At 38.8% G+C, this 27,871-nt stretch overlaps 1 protein-coding gene across 2 annotated transcripts; it reads right to left on the reverse strand.

The window, feature by feature from the left end:
• UPF3A (UPF3A regulator of nonsense mediated mRNA decay) lies at positions 1-27,806 on the reverse strand. Of its 2 annotated transcripts, none has more exons than XM_075136477.1 (10): positions 27,447-27,806; positions 25,280-25,386; positions 16,829-16,935; positions 14,712-14,810; positions 14,506-14,616; positions 10,939-10,994; positions 10,689-10,847; positions 8,787-8,947; positions 4,427-4,721; positions 1-1,486 (listed from the first exon to the last, which is right to left on the reverse strand). In XM_075136477.1, the coding sequence occupies exons 1-10, from the start codon at positions 27,798-27,800 to the stop codon at positions 1,313-1,315; spliced, it is 1,623 nt and encodes a 540-aa protein (XP_074992578.1). In that variant the 5' UTR covers positions 27,801-27,806; the 3' UTR covers positions 1-1,312. The 2 variants fall into 2 exon arrangements, with proteins under 2 accessions (XP_074992578.1, XP_074992570.1); XM_075136469.1 differs by having other exon boundaries at positions 16,817-16,935; positions 27,447-27,703.
• Positions 27,807-27,871: the final 65 nt, after the last annotated feature.

The following is a 27,871-nucleotide window of genomic DNA, read 5'->3' on the forward strand; positions in this document are numbered from 1 at the left end:
TCATAGTCAAAATCTTTTTGCTTTTATTCTATTTAATGCTTAGTATCTGGGAAAATACAATAAATAATTTTTCAGTCTGGAACAATTAGATGTTATGCTTAATCATAAAATGTTCAAAGAGGATGTAAAAATAAATTAGTATCTTACTATCTAACTTCAGTGACAAAGCAGGTCTCAGCTTCAGACAACTGAGAGATTTTCAGCCATGAAAGACAAATGAACATATCCTGCCCTTCTGTAAACACGCAGCTATCATTGAAACCAACGGAAAAGTGAGAGAGAGAGAGAGACACACACATATATATGTGCCTGCATCAGAGGGCAGAATTTGGCCTAGATCTTACAAAACAGTATTTTGCAGTTGACATTCATGTGTGTTTATTTTTTTAACAAATAGAACTGCAGAACGTTCATGTATCATACATTTTCCAAATCCTGCAACTGCAACTTATATGAAACATTAGCATATAAAAAGTCATCACTGTACAACCACTTTTTTTTTAAAAGTCAGTGTCAAAAACATAAAAACCAGCTGATTTATTAAAACCAGATATATTGTTTAAGTGCTGAGGTTTGCGTTAGCTTTCTTCTGTTTTAAGCACAAGAATCTATTAAAACAAAAAAGGCAGAAGTGGCTCAGAAAATGACAAACTCTCTAACAACATACTTGTAGCTTTAATAACACTTATCTGACGCTATAGTTAATTGAAAAACAATGTAAACACAATGAGGTACAGATACCAACGGACATTGCTCACAACTGTGCAAACTGTGGGCCGCCTCCTGCAAACTCTACCGGCTCCAGAGCTTCCTCCCAGGGCCGGTCCCACTGAGCCCGACTGCAACCCCCCGCAGCAGCCCCCGACGCTGCCATTTGCAGGAAGGGGTCCTGTGACCCTCACGTCATGCACCAAATACGTTTAAAGTGCCTCAGGTTTCAAACTGATGCAAATCATTTCTTTAGACTTGAAAAGGTGAAATAGCTTCTGAAAAGTCTTATATAAATACTCCTTCAAAACTATTAGAGGTTTTCTATTTCAAGGTAAATCTCGTAAAATATTGAACTGCGTTTAAATTAGGCAAATAGTATTTGCTCTGCTTTTTGTAAAAAAGCAACTATATTCCTTTGCTGTCAGATACTTTATACGTCTCCAGTCACTCTTCCCTTTATTTTATAGAAAGTAAGAGGCAGAGCTATTATAATTTTGTTGGTGCAATCGCCTGTGGAGTTCTGAAACAGCCCTATGGATTTTTTGTGATGACACTGAATCTTAAGTTCATCCCTTTTCACAAGTCTTTTCTCCAGTTTGTTTTATTCTGCTTCTTCGCTCTTCTCAGAACCACCTCCAGCTGAATTATCTGCCTCATACTTTTTATCAAGAGCATCTTCAAAGGATTTCCCACTGCAGTCATAGGTTTTACTTGTAGATCCCGTATATGTTCGAATGCGAGCTCCTGGCTGGTATAACTGCATGGCTGGGCGATCCTAGAAGGAAGAAGATGTGGTTAACGCTCTGAGAAACCTGTGGGGGATACATACGTGGGATTTTAAAGTGATGGATGTTTGTGAAGAAAGTAGATTTTGTGTTAAATCACTTCACATTTCATAAGACCCGGGAAAAAAATGGAGTGTAATGAAAATTGACTGAGTATTTAATACCTGTCTTGTTTATAACACTATTCTTGGGAGCCAAGCATTCTGAATAAATGAAGAAAGCTGTAAAAATTAAAGATCCTATGATACGTTAGATGTAAACAAGGAGAAATACTGCAGACAATTATCAAACACGGTATTAGAGGTAAAACTCTGAAATATGTTGCTACCTTTACTAACATCAACTGGGAAGAACAATAGCCTGTGCACTTGCAACTCTGCAGATAAATGACAAATATTAAATATGAGCATAAAAAAGTAAGACAAACCAGACAACAGTTTCGCAGGTAACAGCTAGAAAATTACAATCAACTGAACTTGACCAATTGATATGTGTGCACTGCTACTTCAAGTCATGAATCATTACCACAATTTAAACATGGAATGCACATTTTCATTATACATATCAGAATAAAATTGCAGTTATTGCTTTGCTTCATCATGCCTTCCATACGGAGTACGAGAGCAGGGGAATTCACCCACTGATAATAAACAAAGTAAGTACAATTTCAACATGCACAGGCTTTGTGAGTGACCCAATCATACACATGCTGATTTGATCACTGGAAAATGGAAGGAGCCAATTTACAAGGAAAAGACACCTCAAACTTGCAAATGGTGATGTTCCATAGCTCTTGAGAGTGCTTTTTATTCTTGAAATTTCAATGATAAAACATACCGCTCAGAAACTCTGCTTAAGAAGTCTTTTCCTAGCAAGAGTATTTTACTCTCACAAATACCAGTTTTTAATGTTATGAAGCAACCCTTTCACCAAAACCTGAGCTTTTTGACCAAAGTCTTGTGTTAAGTTTAGCAAACTTAAGACAGTGGCAGAGCACTGAAATTGTCCTACATCAAACTATATTAATTTTCAATTGCATTCATAATTTGAAGTCATTCTGGTCTTTTGTTCTTTCATTCTTTTTTCTTATTCCCAATATGCATTTTCCCTTTTTCTTTCTTTTTCCCTCACCTTTGTCTTTTTTGCTCCACTTTTCTCTCTATCTCTTTAGACCAGATATCAAGATTCACTATTGGGCCATACAACCAGGTGTTGTTGTAACCATTCTAGTTAGTGCATTGTAGTGTGGTATGAAATGCGTAACATACATCTTTCTACATCACAAATAGCTGCATAAAACTAGATCCTCTGACAAGCAATGCCCCTTCGAAAGTTTATGATAAAGGGTCCAAACGATTTTTCATATCACAGGCTCTATACCTCGCAGTTTGCATGAAAGCTAGCACAACTGTTACTTACACCAGAAATCTCCCATTTTCTAATTAATTCTTACAAACTTCAGAAAGCAGCTCTATCTCTGCCTAAAAACTTGTGTTGGACTTTTTAATTCTACATGTAAGTTGGAAAGCTCATCCCCTAACTCTTATCCACGTGATAAATACCCTAAGGAAAAAAGTCACCACTGCAAAAAACTACTGATATTGCTTATTTTGTTTAGGGAACAAATCTAGCACTTCAAGTGTGGACTAATCCAGAGACTCAGCAAGCTATCAGAAGTGCGATGAGGAGAAATAAAAAGGAGGCGGCTTCTTACGGCTTGACAAAAGGCCCCCAAAACCCACCATCCAGTTCCAAGGTTGCAGATATTTCACCAGATTTCAGGAGCAGCGCGGCAAGCAGGAGGAAAATTGCTTTTCCCATCTTCCTGCTTCTGAACTAGCCATTTTTCTGACTGTTCCACAGCTTGAGCCGCTGGTGTATGTGGAAAGTGGCTAATGTGTATATGCAGATAAATCTCCCCCATACAGCCCAGCTGACCTTTGCGTAAACAAAAAGCGGGGCACACCAGGCTTTCTGTGTTTGCACACGGTGACTTACTGGACACGCAGAGCGAGTCCACCTGGACTTGCTCTATGCACACTCCAGACAGACTCACTCTGCACGTGAGCAGTTTACTCCTTGTCAGCCTTAGCCCACACCACACATCAGTCACTTGGTTTGAAAGAAGAGTTTCACGTGCAGAATAGATTTCTACACAAAACAGTGTTTCAGTCATCTTTTGTGGAAAATCTAGGATCAGAAGGCAGAGAGAATGAGGGTGACAAGGACAGCCACCTCCTGAAAAGACCCTGGCACATCCATGAAATCAGGCAGTCTGAGAAAAATGATGCCCATGTCTCTGGGAGACAAACAAGGGACGGCTCTTCTACACACCCTGCCACAGGCCCCGCTTGCACTGCTTTTGCACCTGCTCTTTCCCTGACAATGACCATGAGGATAATTTGTCCTCACCAGCCTTTTTGTACTGGCGGGTATACAACACTGAAGAATTTGCACATTCACAGCCTCTAAATACAGTGGTCTCTGAATTAGCTATTTATTTAAGTCCTTATATTTCCTCTACTGAGGATAATATAATTACTTTATGAGCTGGGCAATGGAAGTACATTTTTTAAAAGACTAGTATGCCACAGTGTTTAAATTTCACTACAGGTCAGAAGTATAACAATTTTTAATACACTCATAAAATACAAGGCTTCCAAGAATAGCGTTCTAAAAATGCTAGGGTTGAAAGGAAGACAGGAAGTCTTCTATATATTGTAAATATGAACGAGCAGAGACCTGTGACCTTAACTTATTTTAACTGCTGTTGTCTTCTCATAACAATAAAAAGAAGTCTGGGTTTTACTGAAAATTTAAAGAATTGCTTTCTTTGAAAAAGCATCTTTACGCTGAGTTTGCAAAAGTAAAACCTGTGATCTTGAAGCATATTTAACTAATGAAAGATTATCCTAAATGAATAAAAGAACCTTATTTCTTATGCGCTCCTTTTTGGATGCCATGTCATCACACTTGTCCTCTTTACCCAGTTTGTCTACTGCCTCCACAGTGAAGCTGTAGTTGTAGTTCCCTTTCTTTCCTCTGTCTTGGCTGTATCCTTTCCCCCACTTCAGCTCTTCTTCATTCCTTCTCACAAACTTGTCAAATTCATAGTGAGCTCTATGCTTTCTGCCATCATCCAATCGATACCTTTGCCGTTCAGGTTCTTTCTCTCGAAATCTTCTCTCCAAATCTCTTTGCTCTTTGTCACTATCATTTTGTGACCTATGAGTATGTATAAAAAGAGAGAAAATCCAAGCAATTAACAGTAAAAAAAAGCTGCTGAAGGAAACAATACAAAACCTGCCTTTGACTTCAACAGTATTTAGATCAATTGTATGGCAAAGCTGTTTTTTGGTCCTTAAAAAGGGCTTATGCGCAACTTTTCTGAATGTCTCATCCATGTATGTCCAGCCCTCGACCATGCATTTAGTTCAAAATAGCAGACAAAGCTTTGCAAGCAAAATCTGACTTCTGTGACTGTTGTGGAAGGCCTGTTCTTCAACTTTTATCCCTCTTTGCAATCCCATAAATAGCTCCCCAATGCTCTTCACATAAACACATGCTGCATGATTAGGCCTGTTCTTGAAGTGACTCACGTATATAAGTATTCCCTTGAATGGGCCCTAAAGGGAATGGGCCCAAAGGAATTATGCAGGTATCATGTATCAATTTGTAAAGTTTTATGACTCTATTTAACGAAAATTATTTACTGACATTGCAACTTGCAGAAGGCATTTGTAAAAATGAATACTTATGTTCTAGACTTTTGTTTATTATGTCTCCAAGTAATTTAGCCTACCTTTGCATATTTTATTTAGGCGAAAGACCATTACCTTACCACAACATACTACTTAATTTCTGCTATGCTGCAATGGGTTTGTATTATAAAGACTATTAGTTTGCAACATTTTGCTGCCTGTCTGATACAATTCTCAGCTCTCTCATTCACTTCATTGTTCCTGTTCAGCAAGCGGGTGCTTCTCTCATACAGCCAAACTGCAAATAATGAAGAAAGATTACAGAAGAGACTGAACTTTAAAAGGAACAAATACAGGCAGTTTCTTTTTATATATTACATATGTCTAAATACTTAAAATTGAAACAAGAAAGTTGCTTCTGACAGTCTGCTTACACTTTGGGAATCAGCAGACAAAATTGGAGAGGATGGAGATTTTCTAATGGTGTAGTGATCAAATAGCGATATGCTTCTCACTTAGAATGGTTTAATATCAATGAAAGTGTATCTTTCTATATCACTTTTTTTTTAAAATAACCGAACTGTGAAAATTGTCAGCCTCTGCCATGAACTTGGGCATTGGCAGGGCTGCCAAGACACGGGCCCCATCTCAGGAAGAACTGGAGGTCAGCAACAAAACCTAAACGACAGGTAAGTTATTCAGCATTTCGCAAGATTGTGCTCCTGTCAGCATAACACATTCACCAAGTAGAAGCAACGTCCCAGCTGTCACCGACAGTTGAATCAATCACAATTACAGATACACAATACTGTACTTGTAGCATATATACATATATATAAAATGCCATGTTAGCTCTCAAGGGGTATGTGGCTGTAAGTTTTTTTGTTTCACATTTAATATGCTATTCTAGACACTAACTTCAAGTTCTAGCAAGGCTCAGAGAATGACCTTCCAGAAAGCCCGGAAGACACATCTCCATTTGTTGCTGTAGCATTGCCTGGTACCTGTCTCTTCCCCTGCCTGTTACTGTGGGTGAGGAAGGAATGGATGTGCCTGGAGGCAGGCTGGTGACAGGGATACAAACTCCCGTTCAAGAGTGGTTGAAGTAGCTTTCTAAAATTCAGTCACAGCGAACAGGCAGGCAAGAGTGGAAATGGTGGGGTAAGCGATTAAGGTAGAAGAGAAAGTTACACAGCTAGAGAAAGAGAAAGCAGAAATGAATGGAAGTAAAGGGAATGGAAGCATACTTCTGTTTGGTATCGTTTCAAATCCGTCTGTGACCATGTACACTCATGGACCTACTGAGATTTTAATTTGTGGTAGAAAGCTACTGCTACTGAGCCTTTGAACATGGTTTCAAACAAGGCAATTCAGTCTCCTGCATGTAGAGTTGGAAGTTACAGTTTATTACTGATTTCTGAGTCAGTGACAAAGTAGTTACAACTTTAATTCTCGATCCAGCTGAATAGCTCACAGATTGCTACCTAATCACACCCACTAATAATCATGATGAAATGAGCACTTGGAAAGACAAGGTAACATTTACTGTACGTGCGCAGCCCAAAGGATTGTTTTATACCTGGGAAATCTACATTAATGCCTTATTAAACTTACAGGATCAATAGTAAAAATGTTACATGGCACCACCAAAAGCTTAATACATAAAAAGCCTTATTAGCAAACAACTGACTTGCCCCTGCAAGTGTTTCTGTTGATCCTGTTCTGTTTCCTTTGTTGAAGAACATCAATGAAAGAGTTGCTGAATATTTCCAATTTCCATTAGAGAATAGGAAATGGAAGTTGTCAGCATCTTTCAGGACATACTCAACACATCGAAAACCCTGAGCCCATGTTTGAAGTCCTTAGTCAGAGACAAAAAAAGATGGATATTATTGGTGAACCATTTCTTCATCTACCAAATTCAGTGGTTATTTTCCAGTGTTCAAAGTATCTCTATTTTTCTATTTGCCACTAGAAGAACATTTGCAGCTCCTGCATACTTTTCATAAAAATCAAGAACCAAAGTGGACAAAGGTAAAATTTAAACTACTCAGAATAGGCAGGCAGCCTGCAAGGCTCCTAGAGCACAATCCCAAACTTCCTCTAATACTGTGTATATAGTTGTGCTGGTTTTGGCTGGGGTAGAGTTAATTTTCTTCGTAGTAGCTAGTATGGGGCTTTGTTTTGGATTTGTGCCGGAAACAGGGTTGATAACACAGGGATGTTTTCCTTATTGCTGAGCAGTGCTTGCACAGAGCCAAGGCCTTTTCTGCTCCTCACCCCACCCCGCCAGTGAGTGGGCTGGGGGTGCACAAGAAGTTGGGAGGGGACACAGCTGGGACATCCCCAACTGACCAAAGGGATCTCCCATACCGTATGACGTCATGCTCAGCATGTAAAGCTGGGGGGAAAGCTGGCTGGGGTGTCGCTGCTCGGGGACAGGCTGGGCATCGGTCAGTGGGCAGTGAGCAATTGTTTTCATTTGCATCACTTATCTTTCTTGGGTTTTATTTCTCTCTCTTTTTGTTATTTTCCTTTTCATTACAATTTATTACTATTACTATTATTATGTTTTATTTTATTTTACTTTATTTTATTTCAATTATTAAACTGCCTCTATCTCAACCCACGAGTTTTCTCACTTTTACTCTTCCGATTCTCTCCCCCATCCCACTGCGGGGAGACTGCGCAAGCGGCTGTGTGGTGCTTAGTTGCCGGCTGGGGTTAAACCACAACAATAATACCTTAGGTAAATTATTTAAATGCTCAAGCTTGTCCTTATGTACAAGCTGCATATATACATGACATCTCAGATTCAGGTCTTTCATTTTGCACTGTACTTTTAAGAGCTTGGCTGAAAAACTCTACTGAATAACAAAGTATTGTTTACCTCAGCAGCATATTATTCTTAGTATCTTACATATCTTATGGGTGAATCCTGCTTGCGATGGGACACACGTGCCAAAGGACAAGAGAGAGAACCAGCTGCTGAAAACATCTGTAAGACATTTCCAGGCTACAGTAGTTATAGAACTGTGCTATACCTCTTGTTCCTACGATTACATATGCAACACAAAAGGCAGCGGGAGACAGAGACAGCCTTCCGCACGTACCTATCATAGGGCTGTCATTCACATCTTAACTATTCTGCCATTGTCCCATTTATCAAACACATTTATCTGTTTATTGCAGCAAAAATGAAGAAAATGTGATGGAAGAGTAAGGCATCTGAGGCAATTTAGTCTTTGACATCAGTAATGGAAGGAGGGCCTTACCTGAGCTCTTGATGGGGAGCAGGTGAAATAACAATGAAACTCCGAATGACTTTTCACGCAGAAATCCTTCCCATCTGGGATTTCAAAACATTTCACAAATAACAAATTGCATCCACTAATACTGCCATCAGGTCAGTAAGCTGCTACTAAACACCTTTTACAAAAATGACAGTGAGAGATTTCTTCACACACAGAATGAAATCAGTTCCTTGCTGACAAAACACCCAGCCAACACACCACTTATATCACGTCTAAGCCTTCAAATGAAAACATTTAGGATCTAATTTGGAGCCTAGAAGATAAACATTACTTACTTTTCCTTAAGTTCTTTTAGTGAACCCTCCAATGATTTGGATTTTATACTCCCAGATCCAGATGATTTATCCCATTTGTTTTCTTCAATGTCAGCGTCGTCACCTTTTTCTTTGTGCTTTTCACTGGCCAGCTCATCTCCTTTTTCAGGCTTCTTAAGAAGCTAAGAAATATTTGTTTATATTAGGATGTAAAATTATTCTCCTCTGTTGTAACAGACATTTTAACAATGTATTAAATATATCAAAAACCTATTAAGTTCGAAGATATTTAAATGCTAGGAATGTATTTTACGAAGTATAAAATTTAAAGTTATTTAAAGAGGGCAGTTTGCTTTTGCTAAGGAGTGACAATCATTAACAGGCGTTCAACTGCACACTTTTAAATATGCTGAGAATACTGGAGAAAGCACTTACCTACTCTTCTCTTCTAAGTTTTATATATAAAGATATTATTATGGCTCAATGTTATTGCCAATAAAATAAAAAGCAGAACCTCTAAGACAAAAGGAGCAAGATTAATATTTCACTCCATGAAATATTATATATAAAATGTGTTACACATGAACTACTTGGGACAGACTGGCATATAGAAGTAGGTGCTTAGTATAAATACCCTGACAGAAAAACAGACTGAGGAAAAAATTATGATGTTAGCAGAAAAGATCACATTGCATTTTCACCTTGGAGATTAAGATTTCCAAGAAGTCTGTTCCTTTCACAACAAATAACCCACAGGGGGTGGAGCAGTGGAATTACAGGAATAATCTTTATAGAAGGACCAACTGCCTCAAACTATTTCTCTAACATTTCAAGAATAAGCAGAATATCTCATCAGTCTTTTCATTCCACCAGTTTTTCTGAAATGAGCACAGGTTATTCTTCTCCAATATTTAAAAGTTCTATAATGTTTCTCTCAGGTAGTATTTTCCTTTTCTTTAGGAGACAGAACTAGCTTTCAAGGTCACATGGCCACAGATGTGTCATAAATACTGCGGTCATTTGGACAACCATGTTTGGGTAATACATTTTAAAGAATAACTCCTTTTTTTTCTGAAGTTCTAGTATGTTTTTCTTTATGCCTAAATAGAAAAATCTGTAATTCAGCTTCAGAACTGACTATTTTTTACATCCAGGTGAAGGCAACTGTTGTCTAGGAAGAAAAGGAAGAGGGAAGAAGTATGCAGCTCTGTGCCTTCTCCCCATTACAAGATCTGGAGTGAGTCTGTGTGCCCTCGCGTTAAGCTACAGACTTATACCAATATTCCTCTTCAAAACAGCCTATAAAACCTTTCCAATACCACAAAATTTAGTTCAGATGAATAGTTTTTAACTATGTCACCTTATACAAATAAGGTTTTAAATGCCCAGTCATAACAGCACAAAACACACCCGCCTAAGTGAAGTCATTAAAGGCACATCTATTCAGATTGTTATAAGGCAGCACAGCCTGAAATTAGCAAGACTTTGTTATAACTTGGTTAAAGCATACTATTAAAATAAATCACTTCTAAGCATAAACACAAAAAAATCTCCGCACATATGGCTAGATGAAGACTTACATGACAGAAAGTGTTAAAGCCATATTTGTAATAATCTTCCAACATGTTAGCACAGAACAATTTAGTTCTGTCAAGTTATGTCAGCCTAGAATATGGCAGTGTTGTATAAAGATACCTGAGTTACCTGCCATAACTGCATCAGGACATCATTGTACCTAAGGTAATTCGTCACACTTTTCAACAACTACTTAGTCAAAGCCCTACATTACTTCCCCTTCCAGTCAAAACTGGTTTGGTATCTCCACACTGTACTTTAGTACATTGCATAAACAGTGTAAGTGAGATAGCAAAGGAACTTCTGAATAACTTCAACAGAAAAATAAGGTTTTTTGCATTAAGGTACCTTGATCCTTATTTCTTTTTCAGAAATCTTCTTTTGCTTCTCCACTTCTTTTCTTTTACGTCTTTCTTCTTCTCTGCGCTTCCTTTTCTCTTCCTCCCGCAGACGTTTCTTCTCCAGTTCCCTCCGCCTTCGTTCTTCTCTTTTCTCTTCTCGTATTCTCTGAAGAGTTCAAAATTATTAATTGTAAATTGTCCAACGGAAAATCATGTGAAACATAAATGTTGAACTTCAGGCAAAAGTCTGAACGTACCTGCTTTTCTAATTTTCTATTTTTAATATATTCCAAAAGGGGTGTTGTTCTTCTAGCTAAAACACAAAAAATTTGCGATATAGTGTTCAACTCCTAAATATGTACTCATTTCTTTACTTCAGTACTAACCCTTTTTCTAGCTTTATCTGCAAGGGAGCTAAATAATTAATAAACCTATTTATTTTATATATTTTTGAAGGCATTTCCATCATTCCATTTTAGAAAACACTTTGTTGGTTTTTTGCTGTTAGGGTTAGAAGCAACTGAGAAACGTTGTATGATTATTTAATGTTTAATTAAAAATCGTATCTTTTCAGTTCAGAGAATGGCTTTTTTCTCTTGCTCATCAAACAGTTATTTACCAAAAGGAAAGAAATCTGTTCAGAATCTATTCCTACATTTTAATTTTGTACATCAAAACCTAGCTATACTGCTGTTCATACACAGCCCACATTACTGTAATCTCACATAGCACTTTTCAATCCCAAATTTCAAAGTACATCACGAGGGAAACATTTTCATTCTCATAAAACATTTCCATTTAACTACCATTTAGCATTCACCTCTCCATGGGAAAACGGGATGAGTAAGAGATAAGTGGTTTGTCCCAGGTTACACAGCAAAGTATCCGCAGATTCAGTAAAACTCTGGCTTCCCAAATAACAAATAAAATGTCTCATCTACTGGATCACACAGCCATTGTTATGTTACAGAGCTGTCTGCACACTCTGAAATCTAGCCTAAGCCACCTGGCTGAACCACCCCCAAATTCTACAAAAACTTGGAGAACATCATCAAATTCTATATCATGTATAGCGTTCATGACTGTCAGTACTGAATTCAAACTTGAATTCATGTACTTCTAGCTGGGAGTATTTACAACAAATTTTAATCTTAGATATCCCAGGATGGAGTTACAGAAAATGTTTACTACAGAAATTGCTCTACAGTTATTTATAGGACTCTTCCCCAAACCAGAAGAAAATTTCACCATTGGAATGCATGACAGGGTTTGGAAGGGGAAAAAAAAAAAAGGAAGAAATAAAAAGTTTTCTTCAAATTTGAAATGGCATAGCCAAAATCTAGACACAATTCATATCCCAAAACATTTAAATGTTTTTGCCTTGAAAGTGTGAATATCCTGTGGGCAACCCATTTGTTAATGATAAAACCTTGTTACACACTTATGAACAGGAAGGCTTGATAAGATTCAGTATTTATTTTTAGCAAATATCACTGGTCAAAAACAACAACCAAAGAAGATTGTTGATTTGAGATCTTCCTCCCTCTATCCCTAGATTCCCCATGCTACCCTCCAACCCTCTCTCCCACCTGCCCATAATTTTTGACAAATTTTAGGTCCCCAGCACCCTCCCTACCAGTCTCTCAGATCTGCAGCTCTGCCTCTTTCTCCTGCTCCCGTAAGTTCCCCTGTCTGAGCAGCGTTTGCCTCTGGGCACTTTTACATGCTGAAAGTGATCACAAATTGTAACTGGAAGGTCTGGGAAAGGATAAGCTGCACTGGGAGTCCAGAAATTGACCCTAGTCATGACTAAGGCTGTGATGCAAGAGGTTTAATCAGAAATTATAACTTGAAGTTCAAGGGAGAGAGGTAATGTGATGAGTACTATCAAAAGAGGAGGGAAAAAAAGAATGTTTATCAAACCTGAATCTTACTCATCTTATTTATGGGCCTTACTGCAAATAAAAATCTGAGAGGTTTTTCTTAAGATGTTTAAGAAATTTTAAAAGAAAATAAACTACAAAATTAAGACCTGTGTCAGCAATAACTTTTATATTTTATCTTGCTCTCGATAAACAAGCCAGAAGAATGAGCTTACCTTCATCTTGTTACAGAGAAAATCTGTTTTATATCTCTCTGTCACATTGAAACTGATGAGCTAACGCATCTGACGTGATGCATAAAACATGTTGGTTTGCGGTAACACTACCTGGAGAAATGCTGAGAATATGAGGCCCAATTCTGCCAACAAAGTCCTGGGCACGTCTTTCATTGACTTCAGTAGGAGTAACACCTTTGAAATTGTACATGCAACTAAACCCTTACATAATTTTGCTATCCACTGAAGTAATCTTTGTTTTTATATTGATAGCAATGGTCACAGTTTTGAAGAGCAGAAAAAATAAAGCAATTCATTTGATTTCCTGTGATTTAACAGAAACAAAACATTAAAACTCCTAACGTAAAGCTGCCTTTAGCCAATATTGTTACTCAGATATCTCAACTCTCAAGACTAATCATTTTCATTGCTAGAATATTTTTAAGTTAATAAATCTTTCTTGAAATTGTAAACTTTTTGTAAATTGTAAACTTCTTAGAAAATTTTGACTGTTTTTACTCTGCTGTTAAATACTAGGGAAGACTTGGGGTAAACAAAAAATGTTGGGGAACTTCCCTATCTAGAAAAGCAACAAACAAGTTTTATTGATAGCAGAATTATCTAAATGTCCATACTTCTAACATTTCCATTTCCTCTAAATTGTTTAAGTTCCAAATCTCTCCAGTCAACTATTAATTTATGCATATGAAGAATAATTAATGCCACTACTGAAATGCTTGTCACAGGCAGGGACAAACAGACAAACAGCAGTAACAAGTGATAGGACAAGAGGAAACAGCGTCAAGTTGTGCCAGGGAAGGTTTAGATTAGATATTAGGAAAAATTTCTTCATCAAAAGGGTTGTCAGGCATTGGAATAGGCTGCCCAGGGAAGTGGTTGAGTCACCATCCCTGGAGATATTTAAAAGACCTGTAGATGTGGCACTTAGGAACATGGTTTAGTGGTGGACTTGGCAGTGCTAGGTTTATGGTTGGACTCAATCTTAAAGGTCTTTTCCAACCTAAATCCTATGATTCTATGATTCTATTCTATGATTCTAATCAAAAGCGGTGGCTACTTTTACATTGTAAAGAAATAATAGCAAAGGTCGATTTTTTTTCCCCACTCGACTATCACACCTAAGGAAAGAGTAAGCGTTCTGCATATTGTCACTTGGAGATACAGCACATCAATATTCCATGTCATCCTGAAAGCTGCGTGCTGGCACTGAAGATCTCAGTGTTGATCTACTAAAGATTCCCCCCGAGACTGTGAAAGTCATGCTGCATGCATACAGAAAACAAGGTGTTGCCTTACTTTCAAAGCTTTTGCAGAATCTTGACCGTGAGAACAAAGAGAGATCATTTCATGTTTCTCAATAGAAGTAACTAATATCAGGGATCAATTGTTAAGTATTGAGCTATTTTATCTTTTTAAAAAAAATCTTCCATCTTTTAATATATCTGTAAGTATTCAGAAGTATTTAGGACCTACTTCTGAAGCCACTGTGCATGCAAAACTCCAGTGAAGTCAAGTGATTCCATGCATAAAGACTTAAGAGAATAGGTGGGGCATTCCCTGTCACTACTTGGCTAGATAACAAAAATTTAACTGCGATAATCTCAATCTCTGTTAGACTGAATAGGTCAGCTCTTACAGATAATATAAAGATACAAAAATAAGATATTTAATATTCTCAATAATAAGAAAAATCAAGAAAACAGACCAATGAGTTCCCTTGTTTTGGCCTCAATCTCTCCCAAAAGAATCTCAGGATTGGCACAGATTTTCTCTTCATCAGCACAGTAACTCTCTAAAAATTTCCTATATTCTGGATCTGTGAAGAAAAATTTTTGAATTATGTTAATACTTTGCAATGCATGACAGAAATGGAATCTGTTTTCCACTGTGATGCCAAGAAAATATGTTTACCGTCTTCAATGCTCCCGGCTTTGGCATCTTTCTTCTTCAGCTTCTTTTTTGAAATCTTCTGGAATGGAGCAAATTCAACCACTGCAGGATACTCCAAACCTTAAAAGAGATCAATGCTTAATTTTTTGAGGGGGGAGAAACATTCCTTACATTGAAGTAAGATTCTCAAAACTCTTGAAACTTGTGTTGGGCAGTCTTACTTTAAATCAAAGGTGAATGTTTCTACAATCCCATCCTAAACTTCTAATAAAAAATTACATGTAGCAGGGTATTTTAGATTCAAAACAAAATTCACTGATATTTTAATTATATACATAAATATTAAATATTTTTTGGACATGCTAACAAAGACTGTCAAAATGAAGATGACTACTGTTGCACAATAAAATTCTTGCATCATCGGTTATAATTCCCTTTTAATTCTTCACAGATACCCATTGATTAGAAAAAATTACATAAAATCTCAGCCTGACAAGTGATAAGTGCTACTGGGAAATTAATCTGAAACAACTGATTTACTTCTGTAAAGTTTTGTTGCTAAAAAGCTTAAAAAATAAGTAAATGCTGGGTAATATGCAATCATAAAACATACTACCTTCTTTCAGAACCAAAACTGTAAAACTCAGCATGTAGAATTGTTTGAAACTTCTTTTTTTTGTTTATGATGGACTATGCAACTTCTTGCCTGTGTTTACTGGCAAGGATTCTCTGTTTTGAATTCTGCCTTAAATACTGGATTCTTCTTTGAACTGGAGTCAGAACTGTGTGTAGCTTTTGAATTTTGCCTGGTTTCCACTTGTAGCAGGTTCAAGATTGGACTCAAGTCCACTGAAAACTTGACTTAAATCTGCTAGAACATTTGTCAACCTTATCGAACCTGGTAATCCTTGTTTTAATTTTAGCCTCATAAATGCAATGCCGCCATAAGCCTCACCAGAGGGCACCTTCGATCAAAACTTGTGCTCTTTATTTGCACAAACAATCATGCCAAACTGGCCAGCTGTGTCCAAGCTCAGTTTTGCAACGTACAGAATACCCTAGCTTCAGTCCAGCATAACACTGAAGAACATGCTTAATTTAGACAAAGTGAAGTCTTGCAGAATCCTAAAAAGAGTTTCTTTCTAGTTTTTCATCTAAAACACCCAGAATTTGAAATCTGGGAATCACACACTGTGAGGAATGTGTTGTTCTCCATCTCTAGGAAAATCCATCCAAATCTGATTAAGCTAGAAGCCCATTAAATATCTCAGGTAGGAGATGCTGAAGAGGAATTTCTTCGTTTGACAGACAGCTTCTTCAGAGATCAACTCTCTAGGTAAGAGTGGAGAGGAAGGACTACTTTTCGCAGGACCTCCGCAACATCGAGTGTACAGAATAGACAATGTCTATGCAAGAAACGCACAAACTATGTCTGTTTTATACAACCCATGCAATTTTTTACAGAAGGTATGAGTGAATGAGGCAAGGAACTGCTAAAGGGAAGGCATCATTTCTTGGCTATGGCAGTTTCATGCTACTGTAGGAGACCTGCATTTATCCACACCTACATTACAGAGCTTTTCTTTACCGTTGGGCAAACTTGTGCAGACTGAACATTTTAAAGATGGCGACCAATTTTGTTGCTCTTGTTCTTGGAACTCAACTCAAGATGTCTGCAAATGCTCTGAAAAGTCAAGCTGCATACATCTCAAAGTGGGCAACCAAAATGATGACGTCAAGTTTTCGTCTTGCTTTTTCAAAATGGGAATAAGCAGCACAACTTTATCTCACAGAAACACACTGAAGATGTACCAATTCATGCTTGCAATGTGTTCAGTTACTGTTGTGATGAATTGTGAAGCTTGCATAAGATAATTACCTTAATAGGATCTTGATAGTGTATTGCTTAAAGTACAAGAATGCAGATAAAGCATGCACACCACATAGACAAGCAAGACTGCATGGACAAATACATTTTGCACTTCATTTTTTTTTAAGTGCTAGATTTTAATATATTTTTATGTAATTAACTGTATATTGAGAAAACAACCTGGCATAATTAGCAAAAAGGAAATAAATTAATGTTCTAAAATGGTATATGTATACATAGACATTTAATATCTTACAAATAGTCCAACCTTTATTATCAATGAAGACATAGCCATCAAAGCGATCTCTAAAAAGAAGGATGTCCTCAGGATTTCTAAAGTTAATGTATGCTCTTGAGTAGAGATGAGGATAAAGGCTGCAACAAGAAACAATTTTATTTTCCGTTATTTACTATTCTGTTCAGGACTAGGAAAATAGCAAAGCTAGAAGGATCACCCTGCAATTCTCATCTTCTTTGAGAAATGGCTAAACGTGCATGTCAATTAGATATACATATCTAATTATATATATGACAAAAAGTAACTGAACAACTGAGTTCCTGGATACAACTGTGAAATTTATTCTGAACTGAGACAAATATTTCTAGTTTGTTTTGTTTCCCTAAATTGCAGAGCATACGCTTCCATTGTGCAGGATCAAAGCTTAAGTCTAATATTTCATGATTTAAGAGATATGAATAACAGCAGTGCTTTCAGGGAACTTCTTGGGCATGCTAAGAAAGTCTTCTGTCACTGAAACAGGAGAAGATAAGTTAAAAGCTCCCAGTGAAAGGGCAGTTGCCAAGCTGTCACTGCAGTTAAAGAGATTTCCACCTTTAAGAAAGATTAAATAATCTAGTAATTGGCAAGACAATCCACTGAGTTATATACAAATAAATAAACTCCATCTGACACACATGCGTATGAATATATACGCAATGTCTAGTTGTGAAGAACAATTACTGTGAAAATCCAAACATTTCTAGCAAAAGAAAGAACAGGTACTTACCTAAAATAATTCTGATTCTTCAAGAATTTATTGGCATAGATCCCACTCCAAGGGTAAATGTTTAATGTGCCAGATAAAAACCTCAGGGTTGGCACACCAACCACAATGAAACTGAGGTAATTTAATGAATTACCACCCATCAGCTAAGTTACTGTGAGTCATTTAAACCCCTGAAACTGTGATATGAAACAGTTTGGCTTAAACTGCCTTCAATGATGGCTATGTATTACGCCAAGTTTTGGAACATATCTGAACACAAGCCCTTAACTTTAAAATACCTATGTTCATAATACTATTGCCACACACGGCCTGTCTTCAGACAAACTCACCACCAGCAGCAGGAGACAATAAACACACACAGCTGCAACCATATTTCAATCCCATAGCTATTTCAGAATCGGATTTCACAATGAGTGAGAAAGAGCAAAAATATGGGTTGGATCACAGGATCCACACACGTGGCAGCTCAAAGCAACACAGTTACTACAAACCAAGTAATTTTTTCTTTTTCAAATGTGCATCCATATGGATTCCACTTTGGGTGTTAGAAGGTGACCATAAAGAGCAATACTGTCAATAACTAACTAATGATTTTGTAAACCCACCAAATTTGTGTTTGATATTGTAGCCAGGAGAAATGTTTAACAAAAAACTAGACTTTTTTTCATTTAGATGTTTTGCAAATACCAGCTCTGGAGTGTTTCTACAGCATGCAGAGGATAAACCTTCTAATTCTAAGGAAGAGCTATTTCATATATACTTACTACATTTTGATATTCTAAGATGGTAATAGCATTGAGTGAACTGTAAGCAGGCAACCACAAAAATGCCTGCTAGGTCATGGCTAGGGCTATGCTGCTGACACAAAGCAGTGCTGAAAGATGCTACAGGCATGGCATGCTCCCTCATCTGCCACAGCCTACTCAGACGCCACACAGCTATGCACCGCTTGCAAGCAACCTCTAAACGGCTTGACCAAATGAGCATGGTGGCATGTGGCTTCTGTTTTGTCATGGGGTTCTGCAAACCCTGCAGAGTCCTCTCTGATCAGATTTGCAAACCTCCAGTCTGCACGCAAGGTATCTCGAGGGTGGCTGTGGAGTCACCAAGATGCAAAGCAGATGAAACAAGCCAGCTTCCTTCTCATCGGTTAAAGCAAAAAAAAAAGACAAAATATAACTCTTTTCATAATTACATACAGTTAAAAAAAAAAATCTTTTAAAAAGGCTATGTCTATGTCAAGGAGGAAATTTTATTGTGGCAATCTGTAGCTGTGCTGGAAGAAATGTCTCTCTGCTGTCTAACAGCTGGAGCAGTGAAGAAGTCTCTGATAACTGGTGGCTCCCAGGAAGAACTAAACTTCCTTCTCTGTCATGTTAACATGACTATTCTTACATTTCATGTTCTTTGATGTTTAAATTAAATGAGGCCCGATATTAGAGATTGATACAATCATCCACTTGAAGTGCTGAAGATTCACAAGACAAAAACAGGAGTCTTGAGGAAGCATTATTTTTCAGCCCAGTTATTATTATCCGAGATTGAGAAACTGAGCTTCAGTTCCTCGTCTAAACAACTATTTCAGTGTTTTATCCATCTTCAGTTTTTGTAAAATACTAAAACTTTAGGTAGGTCAAAGACTGGGACTCAGACAAGTGTCCCAACCACTACATTATTGTGGCACTTCTTCTCTGTCTCAGTGCACAGCAAACAGCTTCATCATATAGTTGGATTTTGTTTTTTTCTGCAGTAACTTAGAACCTTATGGTTGGGCACATAACTATCGTGAAACAGAACTGAAAATACAAAGTTATTCCTTCCTTGTTTCCTTTAGCTTGTGTATCAATGCCATCTGTTTCATCTGCTTTGGCAACACAATCTTTTCCTGGTACACAACACAATATTTTTCTAACATTTTCAGCTTAGGCTTATCAGAGTGAGTATCTTTCAAAAGAAACATTTGGTATGGTTATTAAGCATTTATTAGTAAGAAAAAAATTAGTCTGAAATGTATGAACGGGACTCTGGAAAGCAGAGATTTAGAATTTGCCTTGCAAATAAGGGGTCCAATGTTGTTGCTACACATTAACATCTTCAAGAACTTCATTCACATCAGCAGAAACATACAAAAATATAAAAGCATGCTTGTGCACAGTAGGATATTGATGTGCACAGTAGCACAATAAAATAGGATTGTCAGTCCATTATTGTTGCTATGTATCAGGGTAGAAGGTTGTAGAAACGTGGCTACAACAATGCTTAGCAATTACGGGTTCCTTCTCAGATGGAGCCACTTCTACAAATCAAGAGTTCTCATACAAGAAACATACAAGCAAGTTAGATGTCACAGTGCTTAGTGTATAAAAGCCTGATCGCCAAGTGTTTCAGACCCCCGTCTTAGGCTTTTTACCCAGCAAAGTGTGCAGTGTGCCTAAAAAGAATGCATAAAATTCACTTTCTAAATGGGAAGCTAACTAAATGTAGCAAATTGCAAATGCTTAGCACTGGCCTGCATATAAAATACTGTCTCTTATTCTGGGTTTCAGACACCTGACTTCCACCTGCAGCTCCCACACCTCCGCCCACCCTGGATTCCCTTTTCACCTAGCCGCTGAAAACCCACCAGCATGACACTGCAGCAAAGAATGCAGGGGGCTTCACAGGGCCACAGGGACTCTGTGGCTAATACCCTCTCCTAGGAAGAAACAGTCCTGCTCTACTTTTGTGCTTTATATTCAGCAGTTATTGCATAAAATACAGCTTTTGCTCTTCAGGATTTTGCCAGCTAAGTCCTACAGAGGGGCCGCTGGACTCTGTGTGCTTCCTCTTTTTTTCAAGTATCTACCACCATAGATTTCATTTGGGATTTGAAATTCAGTTTTGAGGTTGCATGGTTAGTTTTATAATCAGACAGCTGGTTGTATTTTGCCATATGTTTGCTGTTTATAATGCTGCTTTCCATCCATATCATGTTTTGGACAGACACACTGCACATGATGTTGGCATCTCTCAGATATCACTTAAGAGTAATCTCTATGGAAACAACCCAGATGAGTCTGACTATACACATTTCTTCAGTACAACACACAGTTTCTTTGTTTTCTTCTGTGCATTCAAGAGTATTCAATTTTTTAGGTTATGTGTATTTCTATAATACTTAGTCTATCACCTCTTTAAACCCTTACTTTTATAGCAATTTTAGTAACACATTCTAATTACTACTTCTACAAAGTATCTTTTAACACAATTGTGTAAAAAGATTGGAAGACAGAACGCAATTTTAAATAGTTATCTACAATATAAACAGCTATATGTAAAGTATAAAAACAGCCACATCTTAGTAAAAATAATTACCAACTTATCAGTCATGGTGTGTTTATATATATATATAAAAACATATATACGTACATGTATATAAATTTAAATATATAGATCTCTACATCTAAATTTTGGAATGTTAAATAAACTCCTCCATCCATTCATGTATTACGTAACAATTTCTGATCAAACGGATAACTCATCACCTACGTTGCCATGTCAAGCTAAAATCCTCTTGTCTCTCAGTTTCTGTGGTCGTCCACATAGTGGATGGAATTGGCATAATTTTCAATTAACTGAGCCTTCCCTTTCTACAGATACAAATGAGCACAATTTGCCCGGCAGCAGAGAAGCAGGAACACTATGCAGCTGTGATGACAGACTGTCACTCATTCCATCCAGAACATAGTAGTGGCAGTTCCCTTGAAGCTCTAAAGGTGCTGCCCCTTCAGAGCTGCCGTTCCCGGGTGCATATCGCTATCCTACAGTGTTAATGCTATTTGCCTACAATAATCCTGAGCAAATTTGGGAAGGAGTTACGAAGGGAAAAGGAGGACTGCTGTTTGCAAGAAGCTTTGTCACTGTCTGTGATATATGGCATGGCATCGACTACTTGACTGGCTTCCACATAAGCAAAGCTCCTTTTCAGATCTCTTTACTTTTGTAACCTCACAACACTATTAACGAGTCCTAGCACTCAGCATTCAGTGCCAGTCCCGAAGGATGACCCAAATCCTGCAGGGCCAGAGCTCAAATTTTAGAAGACTCAGAAATATTTACATGCAGACAAAAAAGAGTATCTGGAAAAAATACTTAATATTTGGAGTCTGAGAACAAGATAGACTGTCAGGAAGTCAGTCTTTATTATCAGCTATAGATAGTGTGTCCATCCAACAAACATCCCTAATGGCTGTAGACTCAGTCACAGAAACAGTGTTTTGTTTGTATTTTTATGTCAATGTACAAGAGAGAATAAATGTAATGCAGATGAATCAGATGAGTCTGAAAAAATGAACGAAACACAATGCAACAGTCACTTTTTGAAATTATTTTACTGAAATGGATGTAACTGAAAAAGTGTTACACAGTAATGATATTACTTAATCCAATGAAATTTTAAAAAGTTTTATAGCTTGCCTATAATAAGACATTGTAAACGTAAAGATAACCTTTAGACTGCAAAAAAAGAGAAACTGGAGTTGATACGCATATATTATTTGTTTTGTCCTCTAGGGTGAGATGACCTTGGAAATAAAAATGTAGAAACAGCTATAGCTAGACCTCTCTAGTCCTCTTTCCGACTGCAAATAGTAGAGGATGCTTAAAGGAAGTTTATTAAAAAGGGGAAACTACACACTGACAGTGCACCTAGTATATAACTTCGCTACTTGCAGCCTAGTGACTTCATAATACAGAACTTGTATCCTTGTGTTTAATAGGTTTTCACAGATAAGTATCTGTCTAAATAAGTACTTGCCTAACTGCTCCTGAACCATTTTCAACCTCCATCATTTCTGGCATCAGTTTCTGTCACGAAGTTCTACAGTTTAGCAGACTGTTGTGTGAAAAAAAAAGTCTGTACTCCACAGAATTCTGAGTGAGCTCTTAGAAACTTCTGTTATCTAGAGTTACACAGGATGCGGTTAAACTGAGATCTTACAGCTCTTAAGGCAAATTTGTCTGCTTCTGCATCAAAACATTTGTATGCCCATTTCTCCTTCCAACTACAGATCCTCTTCACTGAGTAGTTTCTCCAAATCTTTCTCTTGTTAGGTAACATGAAATTTGCTTTTAATCTTCCCATGTTTTTATTATCACTAGATTCTCTGGATTGGTTGCCACTGTGCACACAGTACAGGATCTAGCAAAAAGCTAATCAGTGAAAGACAGAGGGCACTGCAGAGAGAACATGCCCACCTTGTCCTGTAGCTCTTCCTGTTAGCTGGAATGGCGTGAAGACACATCCACAGAGAGTTTTCTGAAATTCTGTGAACTGTCGATAACATGACAGATTACTGCAACACAATGCTTTATACTCAGAAAAGAGTTCTCCACTGGATAAGAGGAGACCAAGACTCACTGTATTAATCTTGTCTCTAACTTACAATTTCTGAAAGTTTACTGTATATTCTAGTGTATGAACATGTAAAGAGTTAAATCATGAACAGATGTACACAGGTATGTGTCAGTATTCAAACAAAGGGGGCAAAGGGGGAAAGTCAAAAAACAAATAATCAGTCAAGCCAATACTCTGCAGAACTGTAGCTAAACGCCCATTTAAACTGAAGTTGCAGCCATACAAACCGTGTATAGATAAAGCCATTCTGAAAAAATACATCTTTTGTGTGAAAGCAAAATTTTTAAGAAGAAAAATGAAGCAAAAAAAAAAAGCTAATATGAAACAGTTCATGCTGAAAAATTCAAACTTATATGAAAACACTTTTTTCTAGAGAGTTTAAATTTGTGAAGGCAGAAGAGAACATGAATCCAAAATTCAGGAGGAAGAGAACATTTTTCTCCCAGATCATTATTTTATTACAGGGCTTATACACAGGACTCAAGGAAACTGACAATCCAAGTAACAAATATCAGAGATCTTATTGTTCAAAAAAAAAGTTTAAAAACGTTTATTCTTTGCTTGCTGCATCTTGCAGTCTAGTAACAAAACAATATAAGAAATACAGATTTATTTTCTTCACACTTTTTATTTTTAATCACCAAGATCTGCTCTTCAAGGCAAACGGATTTTTAAAGTGTTTTAAGCATGTCCTCATCCCTCTACCAGAATGAGCTACTGTGTCATATATGCTATCTAACAAACTTTTTATATATACACATATGTTCTTTCCCTAGCTATATAGAAGTACATAACAAATAACACAGCATGAAAGAAAAGACACAATATCTTTCATCAGTAACCTGACACAGATGCAATTAATGAGTGGACAGCAAGTTTTTTGAGTACTCCAAATTTCAACACATAAAAGTAGAGAGAAAAATGAAACTTTATATGTACAACTGTTGTCAGTGCCTTCTCTTTTCTAAGATGGCTGACTCCCTAAATTCTTATGCCAACAATTGTTCCGGAAAATTAAAATTATAATTTTTTAACTGTTTCCTGGCATTTGTGCAGCTAAACACACTGAGGACAGACACACTCTTCTTCAGAGAATTTTTGGTTTGCCTTTGATATTTTCCCCTTACCAAATGAACAGCTGGGACAGAAGCCTTAAAGAGACCCATTTGGAAATAGAGATGATGAGGTTCAGAAGAGAAATGTAAGTAACTACAAAGACTTTCAATCAGATTAAATACTCCTCTTTCTTAACTTCACATCCTTTGTGGTTCTACCAGAAAAACTGAAGCACCTACTATTTAGTTGCCGCACATATGTGTAACTACCTAGGTCAGGCCATAAATTTTCACTAAATAGACATTTGTTCCTTTCCAATTGTGGAATTGCCTCTGAGAGAACCTATATAGTCAGAGTTAACCATCTAATAACACAGTGGTGGCAAGAAGTGGCAGCATCCTTTCAAATAAAATCAGCCCAGGAACCAGACCATTCCAAGTGTAATTTGCCACAATTCCCTACGAAGGAAAGGCTATCTGCTCTGGGTGGGGTCACCCCTAACTTTAAAAGTTGGTCAGCAATAAACATCCAGGATCTCTCTGTAGTCAATTGAAAGAATCCAGTGCCTGTGGAGGATGATTTACTGCACAGTAAGATAGGCTGAGATGGGCAAGATGGATCTTATACTTTAGTTTTTCAGAACACATGCAGATGTAGCATACAGGGAATTTTTTTTTATTTTAATGCTTAAGTTCCTTTACTCCTGGAAATTGTTTTGTTTGAAAGGGAATCATATTTTACCACTGTGATACTGAGTAAATTATACAAATATACTAGCAATTCTGATTTATTTCAAAGCAACCACTATTTCTTTTTTTTTTTAGTTTTGAATGAGACAAAAATTAATAAAACTGGATTATTTGAAAAATGGTATGAAATAAATACAAAAAACACATAAGCAAACAAAGAAACTAAGCTCAAATGACACTCATGAAAAAACGTCTGTGATATTTGCCCTAGGTTGACTCTTTTTCACAGCCGATAAAACAGTCTGCTGCATTTTACCAATGAAGGTTAAAAGAAACATCACGGTTTCAAACCAAATTATGCCCTCTTCATATACAAAAATTTTCTGTTTTAAAATCACCAGTGTAAAAGGGCAGGAATGCATTGTCTCTGCATATGTATCCAGCTTTTCAGAAATATTTTAAGAAACGTAACAAAACTAACAGAAAGGGAAAAAAAATGTGATTTGGTATGTCCAAAATACCTTAATTAGGTTTTAAGCACCTGAAAACCTACACAAACAGCTTATCCTCACCTGGGATCAGCAGTACAAAACTCAAAATAATCGTGGGCTGGTAGAGGATGTAGCTGTTCCTCCAGTTGCTCCTTAGTTAGACAAGGAGGAAGCCGTCGAATAACTACCTGCATATATAAAAGAAAATGGAGGTTTATCTTTGATGTAAATACTGTAGAAAGAGACTAAACAAATCATATTACTCCTCTTTAAAAGCTCTTCCTCACATCAGGAACTTCAGTTGGAGCATTAGCCTCCTAGTGATTTATCTTCTTGGACTTGCTGACAGATGAAACAATTTCCATATCTCAGTTTCTGCTAACACTGTAAAATTGTAGGGTAAGTGAAATATTCTGATGAAGAACCATTGCAATTTAGCCAATAACAAAAGATTTTAACAGATGACCAAAAAAACAGATATTGACTACACAAAATTTTTACAGTATCTCTTTTTAAAATGATTTAAACTAACTTTTAAGTCTTTTATTACAACAGTATCTTAATGTATTAGGTTTATGTGCCCAGGTGCTGGTGGCAGGGGCTCCAAGGCAGCCTCTGTGAGGGGAGACAGCCAGTTCCAGCCAGCTCCAGCGGACCCACTACGGGGCACAGCTCAGCCCCTCAGCCACAATGGCGGCACCTCTGGGAAAAGGTATTTAAGAAAGGGCAGAAAAGGCTGCACAGCACCATGTAAGACAGAGGAGAGAAGGGAAAAAAGTGCAAGAAACAGCCCTGCAGACACCAAGGTGAGAGAAGAAGGAGGGGAGGAGGTGTTCCAGGTGCTGGAGCAGAGATTCCGGTGGAGGAGAGTGGAGACCATGGTGAGGCAGGCTGTCCCCCTGCAGCCCATGGAGGACCACGGTGGAGCAGATATCCATCCAGCCCATGGGGGGGGGCCCATGCCACAGCTGGTGGAGGTACCCTGAAGGGAGCTGCAGCCTGTGGAAAGCCCACGCAGGAGCAGGTTTTCTGGCAGGACCTGCAGCCTGTGGAGAGGAGCCCACGCTGGAGCAGGTTTATCCTGAAGGACGGACTGCAGCCCATGAAGAAGACCCATGGAGCATGTGGGAAGGACCCCTGCTGCAGCAGTTTGTGAAGAACTGTACCCTATGGCAGGGACCCCACGCTGGAGCAGGGGAGGAGCGTGAGGAGGAAGGAGCAGCAGAGAGGAGCTGTTATGTCCTGTGCGCAACTCCCATTCCCCACCCTCCTGCACTGCTTGGGGGCAGGGGAGGTGGAGCCTGGGAAGGAAGGGGGAACGGTGGGAAGGTGTTTTAGTTTTAATCTTTGTTTCCCACCATTCTACTCTAATTTTTTTAATTAGCAATACAATAAATTAATTTTCTCCGAGTTGCATCTGTTTCGCCTATGATGGCAATTTGTAAGTGATCTCCCTGTCTTCATCTCGACCAACAAGTTTTTTATCTTATTTTCTCCCTCTGTCCTGCTGAGGAAGGAGCGAGAAAGCGGCTGGCTAGGGGTCTGGCAGCCACCCAAAGTCGACCCACCACACTCAGGTAAACTGGCCAATAATAAAGGCCAGAAACCTTTGGGACAGAATGATGCCAGCACACAAAACAGTAAAATGGCCACCAAGCTTCAGACAATCTACTTCCATTTTTTGCCAATACCTGAATTTAATTTGACTTAAGTTAGTGATTTTCAGTGCTTCAGTTTTCCAATTTAGAAAATGGGAATAAATCAAATCTCACAGTACTCTATGTAAGCATTCTTTGAAAAGTGCTCGAATAAAGCCAGGGAGAGAGAAGTGCTCTTGTCCTTCCAGGAGCTGCTTTGCCACAGCAATAGCCCGTCTTGACTTCTGAAGAACGAAAGGTGAAAAGGCATGCAAATTTGCAGTGCTGCTGCTGGGGATCTCAAAATACTTAAGTGAATAAACACCCTCATTCTGCAGGTGAAGAAACATCCGTTTGAGCACCAGAGCCTCCTGACATTAGACTGTGGAATAGGGCCTACCTGCGCCATGCTCCTCACTCCAAACTTCCTCTGATCCTCAGACATCTCCCACCAGAGCTGGCGCTCCTTCCCGCGGCCCCGGCCCTCCCATGCGCCTCCCCGCTCCGCCTCGCCCCCCTCACCGCCCCAGGGGCGAGCCCCGCTGCCGTCCCCCGCCCCACGCGTGCCCCTCCCGCCCCTCCCACCCGCAGCTGCGCCCGCGCCCCCTCACTTTGCTCAGAGCCGTTTTTTTCTCCTCTCGCTGTTTACCCGGCGCCGGGTGAAGCGGCGGCGGCGGCGGCGGGGAAGGTGGCGGCGCCGGGTTTGGCGGAGCGTCCGGGTCGCGGCGCGGCGACTCCCGCCGCAGCGGGATGTCCATGGGCCACTTCTCGCGGCCGCCGCCCCGCATCAACCCCGGCCCGGCCTCCCGCTCCGACCGCATGGAGCCCCCGCCGCCGCCGCCGCCGCCGCCGCCGCCCGCAGCGAGGCGGAAACCTCGCGAGAACTGGCCGCTGGTCTGGCGGAATCTCGCGAGAGTTCGCTGGGGGGGGGGGGGAGTGGGGCGAGCGGGGCTCCCCCGCCCCATCCCGTCAGCGGTCGAGGCTGTGGGGAGGCGTTGCTGCCGCCATCCCGTCCCCATCCCCATTCCCCCTGAGC

The sequence above is a fragment of the Calonectris borealis genome, chromosome 1 (genome assembly GCF_964195595.1).
Source record: "Calonectris borealis chromosome 1, bCalBor7.hap1.2, whole genome shotgun sequence".
NCBI lineage: Eukaryota > Metazoa > Chordata > Aves > Procellariiformes > Procellariidae > Calonectris > Calonectris borealis.